We start from the raw sequence: 22,286 nt of genomic DNA on the forward strand, positions 1-22,286 counted from the left end.
TAGTTCATCACTTGTGTGAATTTAAAAAAATATATAATTGTACTGGAAGCTGTATTGGAAATGGGACACAAAACAGAACTAAGTGAGATCATTTTAGAAGTTTCATAGCTGTTACCTTAAAAAGACTTGGTAATGATTCTAGCATTACTGATGGTAATGTCATCTAGCATTACTGAAGATAATGTATGTTATTTACAATAGCCAAGATCTGGAAACAGCCCAAGTGCCCATCAGTAGATAAGTAGAAAAAACATTTACACAATGGAATATTATGCAACTACTGTACAAAAAAGAGAAAGAATTCTTACCTTTTGCAACAATATGGATGAACCTGGAGAATATTATGCTAAGTGAAATAAGACATTTAGAGAAAGACAAATACCATATGATCTCACTTATATGTGGAATCTAATGAAATAAACTGATGAACCAGAGGCATAGATGCGTGGAACAGACAGCTGGCAGAGGCGAGAGGGGTGAGGGGACTGGATGAAAGAGGGTGAAGGGATTAGCCAAAGAACATATATACATAGCCCATAGACACAACAGTGAGGTGATGGCCACAGGGAATGGGGGTGGGGACTGGGTGGAGGTGGACAAAGTGCCGGGGGGTGGGGGGTGAAAAAGGGGGGGTTAGGAGGAGGATGGGAACATCTGTAATAGTGTCAACAATAACAATAAAGTTAAAAAATTAGTGTAATGTGCAAGTTAAGACTCAAATATGCATATTCACTAGGTCAGTTAGAATGTTGGGCTATGTTATCAATTTCTGATTCTCTAATTCTGTTTTCACATCTTTGGGCATAAATCTCTATGGCAAAAAAATAGATGTACTTTTCTATAGGTTCTGTTTATTTTGAATAACATTTACAAAACAGTGCTAATTTTACAGATAACTTTTCATAAAACTTAGGTAAGATTTCAAGTGTACTTCTGGAAATAAGAAAAGTTCTATAATGATTCTTATCTTATTTTAAACATACCAAATCTTTATAAATAATTAAAATACTAAAAGTAGATAAGTATGAAAATGGTGGATCTTGTTTTATTTTTCTGGTTACTACTGAAATGAAGCATCTTTTAAAAAATATATTTTTATTGATTTCAGAGAGGAAGGGAGAGAGAGAGAGAAACCTCAATGATTCTCTCTCATCATTGATTGGCTGTCTCCTACACACTCCACATTGGGGATCAATCCCGCAATCCCTGCATGTGTCCTGACTGGGCACTGAACAGTGGCCTCCTGGTTCATAGGTTGATGCTCAATCACTGAGCCATGCCGGCCAGGCCTGAAACATCTTTTTTTTTATTTTTTATTTTTATTTATTTTTTTATTTATTAATTTGTTACAGAGAGGAAGAGAGAGGGATAGAGAGTTAGAAACATTGATGAGAGAGAGACATCGATCAGCTGCCAAGGTACATGCCCTTGACCAGAATCGAACCTGGGACCTTTCAGTCTTCAGGCCGACACTCTATCCACTAAGCCAAACAGGTTTTGGCATCTTTTCTTTTCTTTTTCTTTCTTTCTTTCTTTCTTTTTTTTTTTTTTTTAAATATATTTTATTGATTTTTTTTATAGAGAGGAAAGAAGAGAGACAGAGAGTTAGAAACATCGATGAGAGAGAAACATCGATCAGCTTCCTCCTGCACAACCCCCACCGGGAATGTGCCCACAACCAAGGCACGTGCCCTTGACTGGAATCGAACCTGGGACCTTTCAGTCTGAAGGCTGATGCTCTATCCACTGAGCCAAACCGGTTTCGGCCTGAAACATCTTTTTGATGTTTGCTGGATGCTTATATTTTTTTTTTCCCCCTAAGAAATGCCTGTTTATATCTTTTAACTTAATGTTGGGCTATTAGGCTTTCCCTCATTGATTTTAGAGGTTTTTCATATAATCTGGATACAATTGTTCCCCTGGTTATATGTTTTCAAATATTTTTACCCAGGCAGTGAGATGTCTTTGAACTCTCTTTGATGACTTGATGAACAAAAGTTTTACATTTTAATGTAGCTAAAGTTTAATCTTTCCTTTATGATATGTGCTTTTTGTGTCTTTCCTACTTTGAGCTGAAAAGATGTATCTTCCTTTAAAATTTGAAAATTTGCTTTTTAACATTTAAATCGATGAACTACCTTTAATTACTTTTTGTGTGTGGTATAATGTATGGATCTAATGTATGGCTAGGTAATTTCAACACACTTATATACTCCACTAGAGGCCTGGTGCATGAAATTCATGCATGGGGGTGGGGGCCGCGTCCCTCAGCCCAGCCTGCACCCTCTCCAATCTGGGATCCCTTGAGGGATAACCGGCAGTCAGATATCCCTCTCACAATCTGGGACTGTTGGCTCCCAACCGCTGGCCTGCCTCCCTGATTGCCCCTAACCACTCTGCCTGCCAGCCTGATCACCTCCTAACCACTCCCATGCCAGCCTGATCGACACCTGACTGCTCCCCTGTTGGCCCAATAGCCCCCAACTGCCCTCCCCTGCCTGCTGGCTGCCCCCAATTGCCCTCCCCTGCCGGCCTGGTCATCTTCAACTGCTCTTCCTTGCAGTCCTGGTCGCCCCCAACTGCCCTCCCCTGCAGTCCTGGTCGCCCCCAACTGTCCTCTCCTGCAGTCCTGGTTACCCCCAACTGCCCTCTCCTGCTGGTCTGATTGCCCACAACTGCCCTCCCCTGCCGGCCATCTTGTGACCACATGGGGGTGGCCATCTTGTGTGAGGGTGTGATGTTTAATTTGCATATCACCTCTTTATTATATAGGAAGGATTGTTTACCCATTAATCAGTAATCATAACTCTTTTTTATTTTAAATCTCCATGTATATGATGGCTGGTTTGTAGCTTTTTTCATTTGTTCTATTGATCTTTTTGGCTGTTTCTGAATCAGTATCAAAATTCTGTTTTTACAGCTTTCAATCTAGTAAATCTTGAAAACTCAATAATCTTACCGTGTTCTTTTTGTTCTCACAATTGTTATTGTTAAAATATTTTTTAAGCCGAAACCGGTTTGGCTCAATAATAGAGCATCGGCTTGGGTAAAGTCCCAGAAGTGGAATTATTGGGTTGTAAGGCAGTTGTATTTTTAATTTTTTGAGGTAACTCCATACTGCTTTTCATAGTAGCTGCACCAGTTACATTCCCATCAACAGTGCATGAGGGTTCCCTTTTCTCCATATCCTCGCCAGCACTTCTTGTTTGTTGATTTATTGATGATAGTGATTCTGGCAGGTGTAAGATGATATCTCATTGTGGTTTTAAATTAAAAAAAATTTTTAAATTGATTTTAGAGAAAGAGGAAGGGAGAGGGAGAGAGAGAGAGAAATATCAATGAGAGAGAAACATCAATCGGCTACCTTTGGCTTGCTCCCCCATTGAGGATTGAGCCTGGAATTTAGGCATGTGCCCTGATCTGGAATCGAACCAGTGACCTCTTGGTGTGTGGGTTGATGCCCAACCACTGACCCACACCGGCTGGGCACATTGTGGTTTTAATTTGTATCTCTCTGATGATTAATGACATTAAGCATCTTTTCGTATATCTGTTGGCCATCTTGTATGTCCTCTTTGGAGAAGTGTCTATTCACGTCCTTTGCCCATATTTTATTTGGATTGTGTGGTGTGTGTTTTTTGGTGTTGAGTTGTAAAATTTTTTAGTTGTTTAATAACATCTTTTTAAAAGTTACTTTTTATTTTCTGTTGTTGTATAGAAAAGTAATTTTGTATATTGATATTACCGTATTTTTCAGACCATAAGACGCACTTTTTCCCCCCCAGAAGTGGGGGGAAAAAGTCCCTGCGTCTTATGGTCCAAATATAGCCTACACATATACTTTAAAAAAAAAGTTTTTTTACTTGCCCGGCTCTGTGTGGTCTCTGTGTGCTTGCCCGGCTCTAAAATGGTTCTAAATGCTGCTGTTTACTTTACAGGGTTGATTACATGTGTTTATGACTGTGATGTTGGGTTTTAATGCACATAAAATATTTTAGGACACTATTTGTTTCAGAATCTTTTTTTCTTCATTTCCCTTCTCTAAAAACTGGTGCGTCTTATGGTCCGGTGGCGTCTTATGGTCCGAAAAATACGGTATATCCAACCTTATTTATTTCTTGTTTTAATTACATGTTTTTGTGTTTTCCATGTAGATTATGTCATTTGTGAATAATGCCAGTTTGTTTCTTTCAGTCTGATCTTCCTCTTAATTTATTTTACTTGTCTTATTGTCAATAGCACCTCCAGTACAGCATGGAGTAGAAGTGGTAAAAGCAGAGCCTTGTGGTATTCTTGATTTTAAGGGAATGCTTTTAACAGTTTTATAATAAATATATTTACTATTGAGTTTTGGTTAATACTACTTTTATTAAGTTAAGGAAATTACTTTTGTTTCTTGTTTTCTAAGAATTTTTACCATGAATAGATTGTATTAAATTCTTTGTGTGCATCTATTGAATTAGTCATGGTTTTATGCTCTTAATATATTAATGTGGTGACTTACATTATTAATGGATTTTCTAAAGTAAAACTATACTTGGTTTCCTGGAATTACTATTTTTCTTGTGTATAGCCAGATTCATTTGCTCATATTTTGTTTAGAAGCTTAATTTCTATATTTATAAGTTAGATTTAATTTTTCATTCTCATACTGCCTTTAATTTGATTTTAAGATTTATAAAATGAGTTAAGAATATTCCATATTTTTCTCTTCTATAGAGGTATATATTTAAGATTGCAGCCATTAGTTTCATGAGTGCTTAGTACACTTTGCCTTTATGATATATTTTTTAAGTCTCAAAAAAAAAAGATGGAAGAAAGTACAAAAGAATGAGTTTACAACATGATGCCCATCACCCCTGAATATGTAACATATACTTTAGACAAATGAGGGACATTTTCTTATATAATGACACTACAATCATTAAAATCAGGAAATGTACATTAATATGTTACTGTCATCTAATCTTCAGCCTCCATTTGTTTTAGTGGATATTTATTATCCAATAGCACCTTCAGAGCAAAGAGATTCATTCAGTTCAGAATCACATGTCTTTGTCATTGCATTTAGTTCTCATGTCTTTTTTAGTTTTCTTCAATGTGGAATACCTCAGTCTATCTTTGACTTTTGTAAACTTTGCATTTTTGAAAATGTTAGGCTAGTTATTTGCAGAATAACTAGCCTAACGTTGATCTGCTATTTCTTCATAAAATCAGGTTTTGTATCTTTGATAGGAATATCACAGCAGTGATACTGTATTTTTTCTGATTGAATTCTACCAAGTACAATTTTGATATATTCCATTATTGGTGATGCACACTTTGATCACTTGATTTACTTGGTATCTTCCATGTTTCTCTAAGTAAAGTTACTTTTTCTCATTGTGATTAATAAGTATACAGAGGAAAAGTTCTTTGAAGCTAGACAAATACATCATTCCTCATACTGCTATCAATTTATTTACTTATGTAAGTCTGGACTCATTGTTCCTTACTCATATTTTTTGGTCTGCTTCATCTTTCAATTATAGAGGAAAGTATATCAGAATTTCTCTCTGTGGTGGTAGATTTGCTAATACCTCTTTATATTTCCTTTCTTTTTGTTCCAAATTTCTCTTCTGAATTAACTAAGAAAACACACATGCATACTATAATTTTTTATTTTTTATTGATTAAGGTATTACATGTGTACCTATCTTCCCATTGTTCCCTCCTCCCCACTCCCATACATGCCCTCACTCCCCAGTGTCTTGCGCCCATTGGTGATGTTTATAAGCATGCATACAAGTCCTTCTGTTGATCTCTTATCTCCCCCACACCTCCCCAATAATCCCTCTGTAATTTGACAGTCTGTTTGATGCATTACTACCTCTGTATCTTTTTGTTCATCAGGTTATAATGTTCTTTATTATCCATAAATGAGTGAGATCATGTGGTATTTGCTATCATTGCCTAGCTTATTTCACTTAGCATAATGCTCTCCAGTTCCATCCATGCTGCTGCAAATGGTAAGAATTCCTTATTTTTTATAGCAGCATAGTATTCCATTGTGTAGATGTACCATAGTTTCCCAATCCACTCATCTGCTGATGGGCATTTGGGCTATTTCCAAATCTTAGCTATGGTGAATTGTGCTGCTATGAACAAAGGGTGCATATATCCTTTCTGATTGGTGTTTCTAGTTTCTTGGCATATATTCCTAGAAGTGGGATTACTGGGTCAAATGGGAGTTCCATTTTGAGTTTTTTGTGTTTTTTCCCCTCTTCAAATATTGTATTATTTATTTATTTATTTATTTTAATAAACCTTTATTGTTCATATTATTACAAATGTTCCTCATTTCCCCCCCCCCCACCAGGTTCCTACCCCACCCTCTGCCCTTTCCCCACCCCCCATTGTCCTCATCCATAGGTGCACAGTTTATGTTCAGTCTCTTCCCACACCCCACTCCTCTTTTCCCCAAGAATCATCAGTCCACTCCCCTTCCATACCTCTGATTCTATTATATTCAACAGTTAATATTGTTCATCAGGTTTTTTAATTCCCTTGGTTTTTAGTTTCACTTGTTGATAGTTATGTATTTGTTGTTCATAATTTTTATCTTTATTTTCTTTCTCTTCTGAAAGAACCCCCTTCAACAATTCATATAATTCTGGTTTGGTGGTGATGAACTCCTTTAGCTTTTTTTTATTAGTGAAGCTCTTTATCTGGCCTTCAATTCTGAGTGATAGCTTTGCTGGGTAGATTATTTTTGGCTGTAGGTTCTTGCTATTCATCACCTTGAATATTTCTTGCCATTCCCGTCTGGCCTGCATGGTTTCTGTTGAGAAATCAGCTGACAATCAAATGGGTGCTCCTTTATAGGTAACTACCGTATTTTTCGGACCATAAGACGCACTTTTTCCCCCCAGAAGTGGGGGGAAAAAGTCCCTGCGTCTTATGGTCCAAATATAGCCTACACATATACTTTAAAAAAAAAGTTTTTTTACTTGCCCGGCTCTGTGTGGTCTCTGTGTGCTTGCCCGGCTCTAAAATGGTTCTAAATGCTGCTGTTTACTTTACAGGGTTGATTACATGTGTTTATGACTGTGATGTTGGGTTTTAATGCACATAAAATATTTTAGGACACTATTTGTTTCAGAATCTTTTTTTCTTCATTTTCCTTCTCTAAAAACTGGTGCGTCTTATGGTCTGGTGGCGTCTTATGGTCCGAAAAATACGGTACTTGTTTCTCTCTTGCTGCTTTTAATATTCTCTCTTTGTCTTTTGCTCTTGGAATTTTAATTATGATTTGTCTTGGTGTGGTCCTCTTTGGATTCCTTTTGTTTGGAGTTCTGTGCGCTTCCTGGACTTGTAAGTCTAATTCTTTCACCAGGTGGGGGAAGTTTTCTGTCACTATTTCTTTCAGTATGTTTTTGATATCTTGCTCTCTCTCATTTTCTGGGACCCCCATAATTTTGATGTTGGTTCGCTTGAAGTTGTCCCAGAGGTTTCTTACATTATCTTCAATTTTCTGGATTCTCTTGCCTTCTTGCTTCTGCGGAGGAGTGTCTTCTGGCTCTTTATGTTCCAAATCTTTGTCTTGATTCTTGCGATCTTCCATTCTGTTTTTAGGACTCTGTATAATATTTTTTATTTCAGACAATGTATTCTTTATTTCTTGTTGATCCCTTATTATTTCTAGTTGATCCCTTTTCATATCCTCATAGATGTTATTGGCCTTTTCTAGGAAATTCTTGAAAAACCTTATAAGTGTGGTTTTGCACTCTATATCCAGTTGCTTTTTGTCCTCCATTTCTTTCATTTGTGATCTGTTTCCTTGTCTCGGCATTTTCGCAGCTTCCCTGAGTTGGTAGCCTTGAAAGTCTCTGTGTTCTTCTTGGATGGGGCGGAGTTTCAGGGTGGAGCCTACAGCCTTGGCTTCCCTCAGCCCCGCACTATGAGGTTCCTGAGTCTCAGTGTTCCTCAGTGTCCTTAGGTACTCATTGCAAGCACCTCTGAGAGAAAGATGCCCTCGAGCTTCGCTTGTGAGGCCTTCAGTTTTTCCCCCTTTTCTACCAAACAGTCTAGTCTCTCCCCCAATGAGCCCGGAACTGGGGTTCAGATCAGTTGGAAGTGGGGTTGGAAGTGGGGTTCAGAGCAGTCTGGAGCTTTTGACTCCTTCCCGCCAGGGCAATCAATTGCCCGTTATCTGCGCGTAATGTGCGCGCCTCCTGGGGCTCTGCCTTTCGCCGCTCCCCTGAGATTCCGCCTAACAGCCCCGGCTCCCTCTATATGAGCCTGGGTCCCCAGGGTCTGGCCTAGAACTGGTATTCAGTGCTGTCGGATCTGGGGTTCAGGACAGTCCAGAGTTTTTATCCCTTCCCGCTAGGGAACGCCAGCCAGGCACTCAGCCTACCCCTCCTCTCTGGCTCCGTCGTCTCCGCGCGCGCAACGTCTCTCCATACCTTAGTCTTTTACATCTCCTCTGATTTTCCTTCTGGTTTTCTCTTTCCTTCTCGTTGTAGAATTTCCAGTCAGTCGACTTTCCTGTAGCTCTGGGTAATGTCCATTTTGTATTTTAGTTGTATTTTATTGAAATTGTTGTGTGATGCTGCAGTTAGGTGTTACCTATGCCGCCATCTTGGATTCTCTTCCATTTTGACTTTTTTGAGGAAACTCCATACTGTTCTTCATCATGGCTGCACCAGTCTGCATTCCCACCAGCAGTGCACGAGTGTTCCTTTTTCTCTGCATCCTCACCAGCACTTGTTTGCTGATTTGTTGATGATAGCCATTCTGACAGGTATGAGATGGTACCGCATTGTCATTTTGATTTGCATCTCTCAGATGATTAATGACTTTGAGCATGTTTTCATATGTCTCTTGGCCTTCCTTCTGTCTTCTTTCGAAAAGTATCTATTTAGGTCCATTGCCCATTTTTTTAAATTGGGTCATTTATCTTCCTTTTATTAAGTTGTATGAGTTCCCTGTAAATGTTGGAGATTAAACCTTTATCAGTAATAACATTTGCAAATATGTTCTCCCATACAGTGGGCTTTCTTGTTGTTTTGTTGGTGGTTTATTTTGCTGTAAAAAAGCTTTTTATTTTTATGTAGTCCCATTTGTTTATTTTCTCTTTAGTTTCCATTGCCCTAGCAGTGGTATCAGTGAAGAAATTGCTTTGGCATATGTCTGAGATTTCTCTGTCTGTGGATTCTTCTAGTATTTTTATGGTTTTCTGTCTTATGTTTAAGTCCTTTACCCATTTTGAGTTTATTTTTGTGTATGGTGTAAGTTGGTGATCTAATTTCATTTTTTTGCATGTATCTGTCCGATTTTCTCAACACCATTTATTCAAGACACTGTCTTGACTCCATTGTTTTTTGTTTGTTTGTTTGTTTGTTTTTTTAAAATATATTTTATTGATTTTTCACAGAGAGGAAGAGAGAGGGATAGAGAGCCAGAAACGTCAATGAGAGAGAAACATCGACCAGTTGCCTCCTGCACACCCCCTACTGGGGATGTGCCCGCAACCAAGGTACATGCCCTTGACTGGAATCGAACCTGGGACCTTTTAGTCCGCAGACCGACGCTCTATCCACTGAGCCAAACCGGTTTCGGCTGTCTTGACTCCATTGTATGTTCATGCCTCCTTTTGTCAAATATTAATTGAGCATAGTGGTTTGGGTGGATATCTGGGTTCTCTATTCTATTCCATTGGTCTGTATGTCTGTTCTTGTGCCAGTACCAGGCAGTTTTGAGAAAAGCGGCTTTGTAATACAGCTTGATATCTGGTGTTGAGATCCCACCTACTTTGTTCTTCTTTCTCAGGATTGCTGCAGCTATTCGGGATCTTTTTTTTTATTCCAGGTGAATTGTGTATGGTGTAAGAGAAGAATCAAATTTTACTCTTGCGTATTTCTGCCAAGTTTTCCCATCACTGTAGTTGAAGTGACTGTCCTTTCCCTATTATGTATTTTTGGCACCCTTGTTGAAGATCAATTGACCATATAATTATATGCAAGGGTTTATTTCTGGGCTCTATTCTAGTTCACTGTTCTATATGTCTATCTTCATACCAGTATCAGATTATCTTAATTACTATGGCTTTGTAATATATTTTGAAATTAGGAAATGTGAGGCCTTCAGTTTCTTCCCCTTTTCTTAAGATAGTTTTAGTATTCAGGGTCCTTTGTGGTTCCATATGAATTTTAGGATTTTTTTTCTTAGATGCCATTGAGATTAAAAAAAATATATATATATATATATATATATATATATATATATACACACACACACACACATATATACATATATATACATATATATATATGTATATATATATGTATATATGTATATTGATTTCAGAGAGAAAGGGAGAGGGAGAGCAAGAGATATAGAAACATCACTGATGAGAGATAATCATCAATTGGCTGCCTTCTGCATGCCCCACATTAGGGATTGAGCCTACTACCCTGGTGTGTGCCCTGACCTAGAATTGAACCATGACCTCCTGGTTCATAGGTCGACACTCTCCTGAGCCACAGTGTCTGGGTGGGATTTTGATAGAGATTGCACTGAATTTATAAATTACTTTAGTTTAATATTGACATTGTAACAGTATTAAGTCTTCCAATCTGTACAAGAGATATCTTTTCTTTAAATGTTTTCTTTAATTTCTTTCATTGTCTTACAATTTTTAGTGTACAGTTCTTTTTTAGTTAATTAAGTATTTTATTCTTTTTTTTTAATAAGTTTTTATTGTTCATATTATTACAAATGTTCCTTTCCCCCCCCCCCCACCATTGCTCTCCTCCACCAGGTTCCCACCCCACCCTCTGCCCTTTCCCCTCTCCCCATTGTCCTCATCCATAGGTGCACAGTTTATGTTCAGTCTCTTCCCACATCCCCCTCTCCCCTTTTCCCCAAGAATCATCAGTTCACTCCCCTTCCATACCTCTGATTCTATTATATTCAATAGTTAATATTGTTCATCAGATTTTTTTAATTTCCTTGGTTTTTAGATTCACTTGTTGATAGTTACGGATTTGTTGTTCATAATTTTTATCTTTGTTTACTTTCTCTTCTGAAAGAACCCCCTTCAGCAATTCATATAATTCTGGTTTGGCGGTGATGAACTCCTTTAGCTTTTTTTTATTAGTGAAGCTCTTTATCTGGCCTTCGATTCTGAGTGATAGCTTTGCTGGGTAGATTATTTTTGGCTGTAGGTTCTTGCTATTCATCACATTGAATATTTCTTGCCATTCCCGTCTGGCCTGCATGGTTTCTGTTGAGAAATCAGCTGACAATCATATAGGTGCTCCTTTATAGATTACTACCTTCTTTGCTCTTGCTTCTTTTAATATTCTCTCTTTGTCTTTTGCTCTTGGAATTTTAATAATGATGTGTCTCGGTGTGGTCCTCTTTGGATTCCTTTTGTTTGGAGTTCTGTGTGCTTCCTGGACTTGTAAGTCTAATTCTTTCACCGGGTGGGGGAAGTTTTCTGTCACTATTTCTTTCAGTATGTTTTCGATATCTTGCTCTCTCTCATCTTCTGGGACCCCAATAATTCTGATGTTGGTTCGCTTGAAGTTGTCCCAGAGGTTTCTTACATTATCTTCAATTTTCTGGATTCTCTTGCCTTCTTGCTTCTGTGGAAGAGTGTCTTCTGGCTCTTTATGTTCCAAATCTTTGACTTGATTCTTCTGATCTTCCCTTCTGTTTTTAGGACTCTGTAAAATATTTTTTATTTCAGACAATGTATTCTTTATTTCTTGTTGATCCCTTATCATTTCTCGATGACTCCTTATTAATTCTAGTTGATCTCTTTTCATATCCTCATAGGCCTTATCCATCTTTTCTAGGAAATTCTTGAAAAACCTTATAAGCGTAGATTTGAACTCTATATCCAGACGCTTTTTGTCCTCCATTTCTTTCGTTTGTGATCTATTTTGTTGTCGCATTTTGCAGTTACAGATGGGACGGGGTTTCAGGGTGGAGCCTGCAGCTTTGGCTTCCGTCAGCCCCGCCCTATGCGGGTCCTTCAGTGCTCGCTGCCGGCGCCTCTGAGAGAAAGGTGCCCTCGATTTTCGCCTGCTGCCAAACAGTCTATGCTCTCCCCCAATGAGCCCGGTATTGGGGTTCAGTTCAGTTGGAAGTGGAGTTGGGGGTGGCGTTCAGAGCAGTCTGGAGCCCCAGTCTCCTTCCCGTCAGGGCAATCCCCCGGCACAGCCGACCGTCCCTTCTCTGCGCACAGTGTGCACACCGCTGGGACCTCCTTTTGCCACTTCCCCAGGGTTCCGCCTTACAGCCCAGCTCCCTATGGCTGAGCCTGAGTCCCCGGGGTCTGGCTTAAAACTGGGGATCAGAGCACAGTCGGAGTTTTATCTCCTTTTCGCTAGGGAACGCCCGCCAGGCACTCCGCCTCCCTCCTCTCCGGTTCCGTCCTCTCCGCGCGTCGCGTCTCCGTACCTTGGCTTTTCCAGCTCCTCCGCGCCTCCTTCTGGTTTTCTCCTTGCTTCTCACTGTAGAATTTCCAGTCAGTCAACCTTCCTGTAGTTCTGGGCAATGTCCGTTTTATATTTTAGTTGTATTTTATTGAAATTGTTGTGTGCGGCTGCGGCTAGGTGTTCACCTGGGCGCAGCCATCTTGGATCTCTCTATTTTATTCTTTTTGATGCTATTGTAAATGAGATTGTTTATTTCCCATTCTTTTATTATATTTCTATCCTTTTTTATTTGTTATATATGTATATATACATTTCTTATTGTCAGAATCTTACACTTTTAGCATTTTTTAATATCTATTAGTAAATGTAACATTTTATCTTTCTGCTTTCTCTGTAATAATGATTTTTCTTTAAAACTATTTTGTCTCATAATTAAAACAGCTACCCTATTTGCATATGGCCTGGCCTTCTATTTCTTTGCCCTTCTATTTTAGGTATATTACTTGTAAATAGTATATGACTTGATTTATAATAAACCTATTTTAATTTGTCTTTTTAAAAATATATTTGTATTGATTTCAGAGAAGAAGGGAGAGAGAGAGAGAAAAAAACGTCAATGACGACAGAGAATCATTGACCAGCTGCTTCCTGCACATCCCCACTGGGGATTGAGCCTGCAATCCAGGTGTGTGTCCTGACCGGGAATCAGATTGTGACGTCCTGGTTCATAGGTCGATGCTCACCAACGGGGCATGTGCAATTATTTTTTTTAAACCTTGGAGTTAATAATTGTTTAGTTTATTGTTCGTTAGTTTTCTCTGTGTTTATCAATTCTTCCCAGAGACTCCAGTAGGTCTGTAAAAGCTGTCTTTTTTTTGTTTGTTTGTTTGTTTTATTTTTCTCCCTGTTTTTATTGAATGCATTGGGGTGACACTGGTTAACAAAATTATACAGGTTTCAGGTGCACGTTTCTACAATGCATCGTGTGTACACTGTATTGTGCATTCACCACCCCATGTAGTTTCCATCCATCGCTATTTATCTCCTTATAGCCTCCTCCATCTCCATTTACCCGCCACCCTATGGCCATCGCCACAGAGCTTTCTAATGCCATTTTTCATGTGACTGAATGTGTTAGATAATCCATGAGTGCCGCTTTCTTTCGGTGTCCTCCCTCCAGGGAGAGTCCTTCCCGCCTTCAGTCCCCTGTGCTCCTACTCCATCCTGCTCCATCCTTCCGAGTTTACCAGCTGCTGGAAGTATTGGCTCCTTTTAAGAATGTATTCAAGCCGGGACCGGTTTAGCTCAATGGATAGAGCATCGGCTTGGGGACTGAAGGGACCCGGGTTCGATTCCGGTCAAGGGCATGTACCTTGGTTGCGGGCATATCCCCAGTAGGGGGTTTGCAAGAGGCAACTGATCGATGACTCTCTCTCATCGATGTTTCTAACTCTCTATCTCTCTCCTTTCCTCTCTGTACAAAATCAATAAAATATATTAAAAAAAAAAAAAAAAATGTATTCAACTTTCATTTATGAGCATAATATGACAAGGAGGGCCTTCTCCTTTCGAGGCTTGTAGCTATTTTCCCCTGGACTGCCTGTCCAGATTCTACTTCATTTTTAAAAAAATATATTTTATTGATTTTGTACAGAGAGGAAGGGAGAGAGATAGAGAGTTAGAAATATCGATGAGACAGAGTCATCAATCAGCTACCTCTTGCACAACCCCTACTGGGGATGTGCCCGCAACCAAGGTACATGCCCTTGACCAGAATCGAACCCGGGACCTTTCAGTCCCCAAGCCGACGCTCTATCCATTGAGCCAAACCGGTTTCGGCCTACTTCATTTTTTTTGAGATTTGAAGTAGTGCTCAGACTTTTCCAAATATTGCCCCTTGCTCACATTTTTTTTTCTTTACAAAGAGCACACTTGTGTACAGTGTATATAATACATGTCTTGGGGTTCTATCTTACAATAGTTACCATATTCAGAGATCACAGCGTGCAGTTGTGCCAACCCTTGGTTTGATAACTGCAGGTGTTTGTTGATTTATTTTTGCATTTCATTAGGTCTTAGGGAAGAGACAGTTTGTGATAATGGGTTCACTTGTAATCTTACCCTAGAAGTCTCTCCCGGCTTTTTGAATTCTGAATTTTTAGTGTCTGCAGAGCAATAATATGGACATCAATAATTTATGTAGCCAATACTCTATTATTGGATTTTATTGCTTTCTGAATCTTTGCATTGCAAGTATGCCATCGTTAGCATTCTTTTACATACATCTTTGGTTGAGATTGTTATTTCTTTAGGATGGAATCTCAAAGTGTTAATTATTAGATCAAGGTTGCAATCATTAATCCCCTTAATACAATACTTGTTTCTAAATTAATATCCCAAGTAATCGGATCAGTTTATACACTAGTATCAGTCAACATTGTGGGTTATAATTGAAAATAAAACTTTGCTAAGAGAAAAATAATGTCACATAATGCACATTTTAATTTCCACTTGTGTTTTTTCCCCCTCTTTCATTTTTGCCTCTTTTGGCAGTGGGAATGGGCAGTATTAGGTTGTCTTGCTGAGTTATCCATGTTTGTTTAATGCCATCTTATGGTTATTGAGCCTTAATCATTTTAGTTTTTTATTGCCTTTTTACTTTCATTTGCTTTTAAATTTGATTTTAATTTTTATGTGATTAAATGTATTAGTTTTTCCTTTATGATTTCTCCTAACTTTTGTGTTTTGAAAGACTTCCTTTATCACCAAATCAAATACAGAGTCACTATCTTTCATTTAGTTCTTTTAGATTTCATTTGGTAAATTTAACTCTGTAGTCCATTTATTTTTATGTGTAATGTGAGACATAGAATTCTGAGTTTTTTTCTGTATATAGTTAAACACATTTCTGTTTTATTTATTATCAGATTTCCAGATGATTTAAAAAATCACCTTTATCATATATTAAATTTCCCTGAATTAGGGTTTGTTCTGAGCTTCTGTTTTTGTTTTTTTTGTTAGTTCTCACTGGAGGATGTCTTCTCATTGATTTTTAGAGAGAGTGGAAGGGAGAGGGGGATAGAAAGAGAGAGAAACAGCTGAAACCGGTTTGGCTCAATGGATAGAGCGTCGGCTTGGGGACTGACGGGTCCCGGATTCGATTCTGGTCAAGGGCATGTACCTTGGTTGCAGGCATAACCCCAGTAGGGGGTATGCAAGAAGCAGCTGGTCGATGTTTCTCTCTCATCGACATTTCTAGCTCTCTATCTCTCTCCCTTCCTCTCTGTACAAAATCAATAAAATATATTTTAAAAAAAGAGAGAGAGAGAGAAACATACATGTGAGAGACATGTTGATTGGCTGCCTCCCACATGTGCTCCCAATTGGGGCCTTGATCGAACGATCGAACCTGCAACCCAGGTAGATGCCCTTGGCTGGCAATCAAACCCGAGAATCTTCAGTGCAGGGGCTGACAGTCTGTCCACTGAGCCACACTGGCTAGGGCTGTTCTCTGAGCTTTTAAATTCTATTCTGCTTATCTTTTTCTCTCTTAAATAAACACAGCAGTGTTATACTTTATTAATTTTTTTTTTTTTTTTTTTTTTTTTTTAGAGTGAGAGGAATGGAAGGGAGAGAGTGCAAAATCAATCAGCTGCCTCGTGCACACCCTCTACAGGGAATGGAGCCCGAAACCCAGGAACCTGCCCCGATTGGGAACTGCACCAGCAATCTTTTAGCGTACTGAACGGTGCCCAACCAATTGAGCCACAACCAGCCAAGACTATTCTGTTTATCTTTTTATTGCAGTGCAGTATACTTTTAAAAAATGATGAAAGCCTTATAATATGTTTTATTCTCTGGTAATGTTAGTCCTTCAAAAATCTCCCAGGACTGGGGAGTCCTGAAGGAAGATGAAACCCGTGAGGTGCCCAAGTCAGGGAACTGCCAAAAGAAGCTGGTTCTGAGCATGGGCCAGATTGAGACCAGTGCGAAATGGAAACTTGGAGCTACTTTCCTGCCTCTTTGAAGCTGCCCTGATGAGAAACAGCATAGGTGTCAGCCTAGGAAAGGACTCAGGGGCAGGTTCACTCAGTCTATGTGTGAAGATTGCAGGGGCTTGGGTCTTAAAGCCAAATATATAAGTAGTGCCTTTAAAATTAGCTGTTGAACCTAGAAGCCTCTATGGGCACCCAAGCAATGCGAGTTTGGATGCCCCTTTCTTTTCCAGATGTCCTCTAGCTGCTCTATTACTGCTTTCTTTTATCATTTAAGAAGCCCTTCGAAACACTTACCAGGAATAATAAAGAAATCAGAACAAGAATAGAATCAAGGCACTTCTATCTGTAAGCTTTAAAACACACATACAATATCCTTACAGATGCTTCCAAAGTTTCAAACGTTTCAGTTGCATTGTAGCTTCTTTTTTCATTGTAAAAAATGATTAGTGGATTTATTTTAGTTTCTGCTTGGCCAAGGGCAAACTTATCAGTAGGAAGGAGAGAATATACCAGTTAAACTCTCACAGTCTTAATAAAGCCCTGCCACCCCAGCTCTATAATCAGAGTCCTCTTTGGTTGGGGAATCTGGATTTATTTATAGCTGTCACACAGTGGTGGGGTCTGCTCTCCCTTTTTCCTGACACACAATATTTCCCAATTTTTGTAGCACAATTTAAATAAGGCTGGAATACTTCATTAGGCTTTACCAAAAGCAGGGGAACAAGTAAAAGGAAGTAAACAGAGTTTACTGCCATGAGATCATTTTTCATATGAGGTCTAGTTTTTGTTATCTTCAGCTTTGCTTTCCTACTAACGGTGCCCAACCAATTGAGCCACAACCAGCCAAGACTATTCTGTTTATCTTTTTATTGCAGTGCAGTATACTTTTAAAAAATGATGAAAGCCTTATAATATGTTTTATTCTCTGGTAATGTTAGTCCTTCAAAAATCTCCCAGGACTGGGGAGTCCTGGTTTCCCTCAAATTCACAAAAGTCATCCTTATCACTCAGGAGAATCTTCAAGCATGTGTAGACTCTAAATTTCAAACTTGAAAGAGAGGAATTTACGATTGACACTGGCAATGCTGTCCACCTGGGTGTATCCTATGCCTTCCACAGGAAATCATAGCTAACTATATTCCAGTAGCTTCTATAAAATAATCATGTAGTTATATCCCAATAGCCTAATATCCTTACTAGTAATAAGCATGTGGTGAGTGGCTGGGGAATGTGTCATAATATAATGAATCTAAAAATATGTTCATTATAGCTTTTCAGATAAGGGGTACAGTGCTGTATAAAACAACAATGGACTAGAACTAGGAGACCTGGGTTCTAATCTGATTTGCCAGTAAATAGCCTTGCCTCTTGTAGCAAGTCACTCAGTCTTTCCATAGAGTTTTCTTTCAAGATTTGGATATAGTTAAGTCTATAATTTCATAATCTTGACTGTAATTGAAGTATTATAAAATTTGTACTTGAATCTTTCTCTCTGTGATATATTAGTCTTTTTTAATATTATGCTGAGATATTAGTGAGGAATAAAGGCCCAATTACTGTTCCAGTGAGGAAATATGATCTATTTTATTTATTTATTTATTTATTTATTTATTTTTAAAAATATATTTTATTGATTTTGAACAGAGAAAAGGGAGAGAGATAGAGAGTTAGAAACATCGATGAGAGAGAATCATCGATCACCTGCCTCTTGCACACCCCCTACTGGGGATGTGCCCACAACCAAGGTACATGCCCTTGACCGGAATCGAACCCGGGACCCTTCAGTCCCCAAGCCGACGCTCTATCCATTGAGCCAACCCGGTCTCGGCAAAATATGATCCATTTTAGAAAGTTATACTTTATTGGACAGGTTCTCCATTATTGTGACAGGTAGGACCTGCCTTTAAGAGGAGACATGGAGCTTATTATGAGTTTCTTATAAAGTAAATAACTTATTTAATTATCACATACAAATTTAGATGTCCTTAAGCAATTTAATTGCATGTATTTTCTGGTTTTATTTCTTTCATATTTTGACTTTTCATCTTTAAAAGACTTAAGTTGGAATAAGAAAGCAAACAAAAGCATCATTTGTTAAAGTATTTTGAGAATAAGTTATTTAGTACTCTGAGTTAAGATAGACCAATTTTTCCTTTCTACTTAGGTGCAATTTTTTTTTTTTAGAGTGAAAAGCTTTTGTTATATGATACAGTCCAGAGTGAACTAGAGGAGAAGATAAGAAGGCTTGAAGAGGACAGGCACAGCATTGATATTACCTCAGGTAATGGGAATGATGTGGCTGTGATGTCTAGTTTAGGTGACACCGAACCTTTGACTTATTATGTCTCACTAGAGGCCCGGTGCACGAAATTTGTGCAAGGGGCTCCGCTCTTGCAGCCATGCGGTTTGCCTCTCCTATGTAAATGTTAGTAAAAGAAGTGTTCTAATGAGAAGGGAGAGGGGAGACTTCTAAACAATCAGTAAGATTCTGATTGTTCCTTTGAGTTGAACTCAGACTTAAGAAAGATGTAGAAAATGGAGCACATGAAAAGGGACAAAATAGAAGTCTGACAGGCACTATAAGAATAAGAATACTATACTATAAGAATATATTTTTTTTTATAAAATTAGTTATGGATTATTTATTTATTTATTTATTTGTTTGTTTTTAGGGAGAGAGAGAGAGGAAGGGAGAAAGAGAAACCCAGATAGAGAAACATTGATTTTGTTGTTTTGCTTATTTATGCAATCATTGGTTGCTGCTTTTATGTGCCCTGACCAGGAATCGAACTCACAAGTTTGGCATATCGGGATGATACTCTAACCAACTGAGCTATTGGTCAGGGCAAGAAATTATTTTATGAGAGCAGTATTGGAAGATAATAGGAGTAGGCTTTGAAGACAGCTAAGTTTTGAAAGATTGTCATGTGGAAGAAGGAATAAAAACCTCTTACCACACAAACTAGGACAAATGGATAGAAGTGACAAGGAAGCAGATTTGTGTCTCAGATAAAGGAAAAACTTGCTAATAATTATCTCAGTCCAATAGAACTTGACTTTTTCAGGGGTATTGTGGAAAGGCTTTTTCCACTAAATGGATTACTTACTGGGTTGTCCTACAATTCTTGCATATGTATTATTTTATTTTTTATAAATTCTGTTTCTTTATATAGAGTAGACATAGTAGAACCAGACAAGCTGAGCTTAATGCCACTGCTTTATTACCTGCTAGTCAAGAGTGACCATGGTGATAGCCACGTTAGCTTTTTTAATTGGTCTTTTCGTCTATAAAACTGAAACAATGAGAAGACCTTCCTCAGAGATAGCTTTGAGGGTTAGTTGAGACAATTCATGTATATTTAACAAAATGTCTGATATATGTTGACCAATTATTAGTTATTAAGATCAAGTTGATTTTTACTTCAATAAAAGCAGATAAAATTTCATAAATATATAGTTGCTCATGAAATTCTTGTAGTCACCTATCAACACACATATACATAACTGCCAATGAAATTTGATACCTTGAAATTATAGTCTCTTTTTCCTCCTTTGGTCTTCAGAAATCAGCTAATACTTAATTTTTATTTACTTGTCAGAGCTGTGGAACGATGAGCTTCAGTCAAGAAAAAAGAGGAAGGATCCTTTCAGTCCTGACAAAAAGAAGCCAGTTGTTGTTTCTGATATCCTTTTCCAAATTCCCTTGGTTTTGTTGTGGTGGTGGGTGTTGCCTTATAAATACTTTAGCACTGTACATACCTTTATAACTTTTATTAGTATACACTGTCTTTGTTTACAAGATCTGTAATAAGCAAAAGATAATTTATAAAACTGATTAAAGGTATAAGAATATAGCCGAAACCGGTTTGGCTCAGCAGTAGAGCGTCGGTCTGCGGACTGAAAGGTCCCAGGTTCGATTCCGGTCAAGGGCATGTACATTGGTTGCGGGCACATCCCTGGTAGGGGGTGTGCAAGAGGCAGCTGGTCGATGTTTCTCATCGACGTTTCTAGCTCTCTAACTCTCTCCCTTCCTCTCTGTAAAAAATCAATAAAATATATTTTTAAAAAAATAAAATAAAATAAAGGTATAAGAATATAATTTAGATTAAGAGGGACGGGAGGAACAGAAATTTAGTTACAATCTCAACTTCAAAAATTAACATGGCTTTATAGTTCACAAAAACTTTGATGTGATATAGCTATTTAGTATGTAGCACAATTACATAATTCTTGTGTGCTTTTTAACATGTTTTAATGTTTCTCAATGTGGAGTGTTTTTAAATTAAATTAATATGTGTATGCAATCTTGGCATTCCTTAGGGTACCCTACCCTTTTCCCCCATTTCAAAACAGTGACTAAGTTGGTGCTATATCTGACAATATATGTAGAATTAAGAGAATATGGTTAATAACATCTGAAGTATTGTGATACATTTACCCTGGTACTAAGGTTTTTGAAGAATAATTGAAGTCAGAAATCAGCATGCCAAGGGATTATGTCCAGAAATCATCATTCTATTCTTTGGAAAATCAGCAGTTTGAAAGTATAATTCACAATGTGAAATTCTTACAGTTAAAATGTCCTTGACTTTTCAACGTCCATATATAGTTTATATGCTACAAGACCTTGATATTCTTGAAGACTGGACAACAATTCGGAAGGTATGATTAACAAACAATGTATATTTTTCTAGTTTACTTTTTAAAATTCTATGGTTTCTCACTAGTACATTAAAATAGGATTATTATAAATATACTTTGGCAATTAACACTAATAAAGATAACAGTGAATTGAAGGAGTAATTTGAGAAACATGTTAACATGTTTTTTTTCTTGTAATAATGTAATTAATAATTTATGTAAAAGTACAGAAAAGCGTTTATTTAGGTTGACCCAAAGTAATAATAAATAACCATTTTGTGCCCAGTTCTTAGCCTGGTCCTGGCTCACAGAAGGCACTCAATAAATATTTATTGAATGAAAGAAAATGAAAATTTCAACCTTTATTATATGTTTTGCATTTTGTTATCAGAGATTCAAGAATTCTAGGATTTTCTGTGCTTGTTTGAAAGTGAAGGTTTTGTTTTCCATTTTTAGAAATTTTTTAGTTAAAAATGAGAGATTATTTCAGGTATTAATAATACTTCGCGCTGAAACCGGTTTGGCTCGGTGGTAGAACATCAGTCTGCGGACTGAAAGGTCCCGGGTTCGATTCCAGTCAAGGGCATGTACGTTGGTTGTGAGCACATCCCCGGTAGGGGGTGTGCAAGAGGCAGCTGGTCGATGTTTCTCTCTCATCAATGTTTCTAGCTCTCTAGCTCTCTCTCTTCCTCTCTGTAAAAAATCAAAAAAATATATTAAAAAAAATAATAATAATACTTCCCAAAGGGGATATATATGTGTGTGTGTGTGTATGCATACACATACATACATACACACACACACAAATATATATATATATATATATATATATATTTAAAAACTTAAAAAAAAATTTTTTAGAGAGAGAAAGAGAAACATTGATGTGAGAGAGAAACTTTGATTGGTTGTCTCCTGCACACACTCCGACTAGGGATCAAACCCTCAACCAGGGTATGTGCCCTAACCAGAAATCAAACTCACCACTTTTTGGTGTATGTGACCACACTCCAAACAACTGGGCCATACCAACCAGGGCTAAAACTGTTTTTATTTACTGATTTTTAGAGAGAGAGATATCAACATGTTCCACTTATTATGCATTTATTGGTTGATTCTTGTATGTGCCCTGACTGGGATTCAAACCTGCAAACCTTGGCCTATCAGACCATGTTCTAACCAACCGAGCTTCCTGGGTAGGGCTCATATATATTCTTTA

General features: G+C 37.9%; 1 protein-coding gene and 1 long non-coding RNA gene across 3 annotated transcripts in view; one reads left to right on the plus strand and one right to left on the minus strand.

Annotated features, from left to right (window-relative positions):
* Positions 1–22,286, plus strand: part of BRMS1L (BRMS1 like transcriptional repressor) — a 42,422-nt gene that overhangs the window by 13,786 nt on the left and 6,350 nt on the right. For both annotated transcript variants that reach the window (XM_036452099.2, XM_036452088.2), the window contains exons 5-7: positions 18,614–18,710; positions 20,029–20,112; positions 21,027–21,091. In XM_036452099.2, the coding sequence (XP_036307992.1) occupies positions 18,614–18,710; positions 20,029–20,112; positions 21,027–21,091 (246 nt within the window). The remainder of the gene's footprint in view (positions 1–18,613; positions 18,711–20,028; positions 20,113–21,026; positions 21,092–22,286) is intronic.
* LOC123652835 lies at positions 1,112–22,266 on the minus strand. Its single transcript, XR_006742336.1, has 3 exons — positions 22,152–22,266; positions 1,631–1,639; positions 1,112–1,134 (listed from the first exon to the last, which is right to left on the minus strand). It is a non-coding gene; the product is annotated as an uncharacterized LOC123652835 (long non-coding RNA).

The sequence above is a fragment of the Pipistrellus kuhlii genome, unplaced genomic scaffold (genome assembly GCF_014108245.1).
Source record: "Pipistrellus kuhlii isolate mPipKuh1 unplaced genomic scaffold, mPipKuh1.p scaffold_m20_p_1, whole genome shotgun sequence".
NCBI classification, from domain to species: Eukaryota; Metazoa; Chordata; class Mammalia; order Chiroptera; family Vespertilionidae; genus Pipistrellus; species Pipistrellus kuhlii.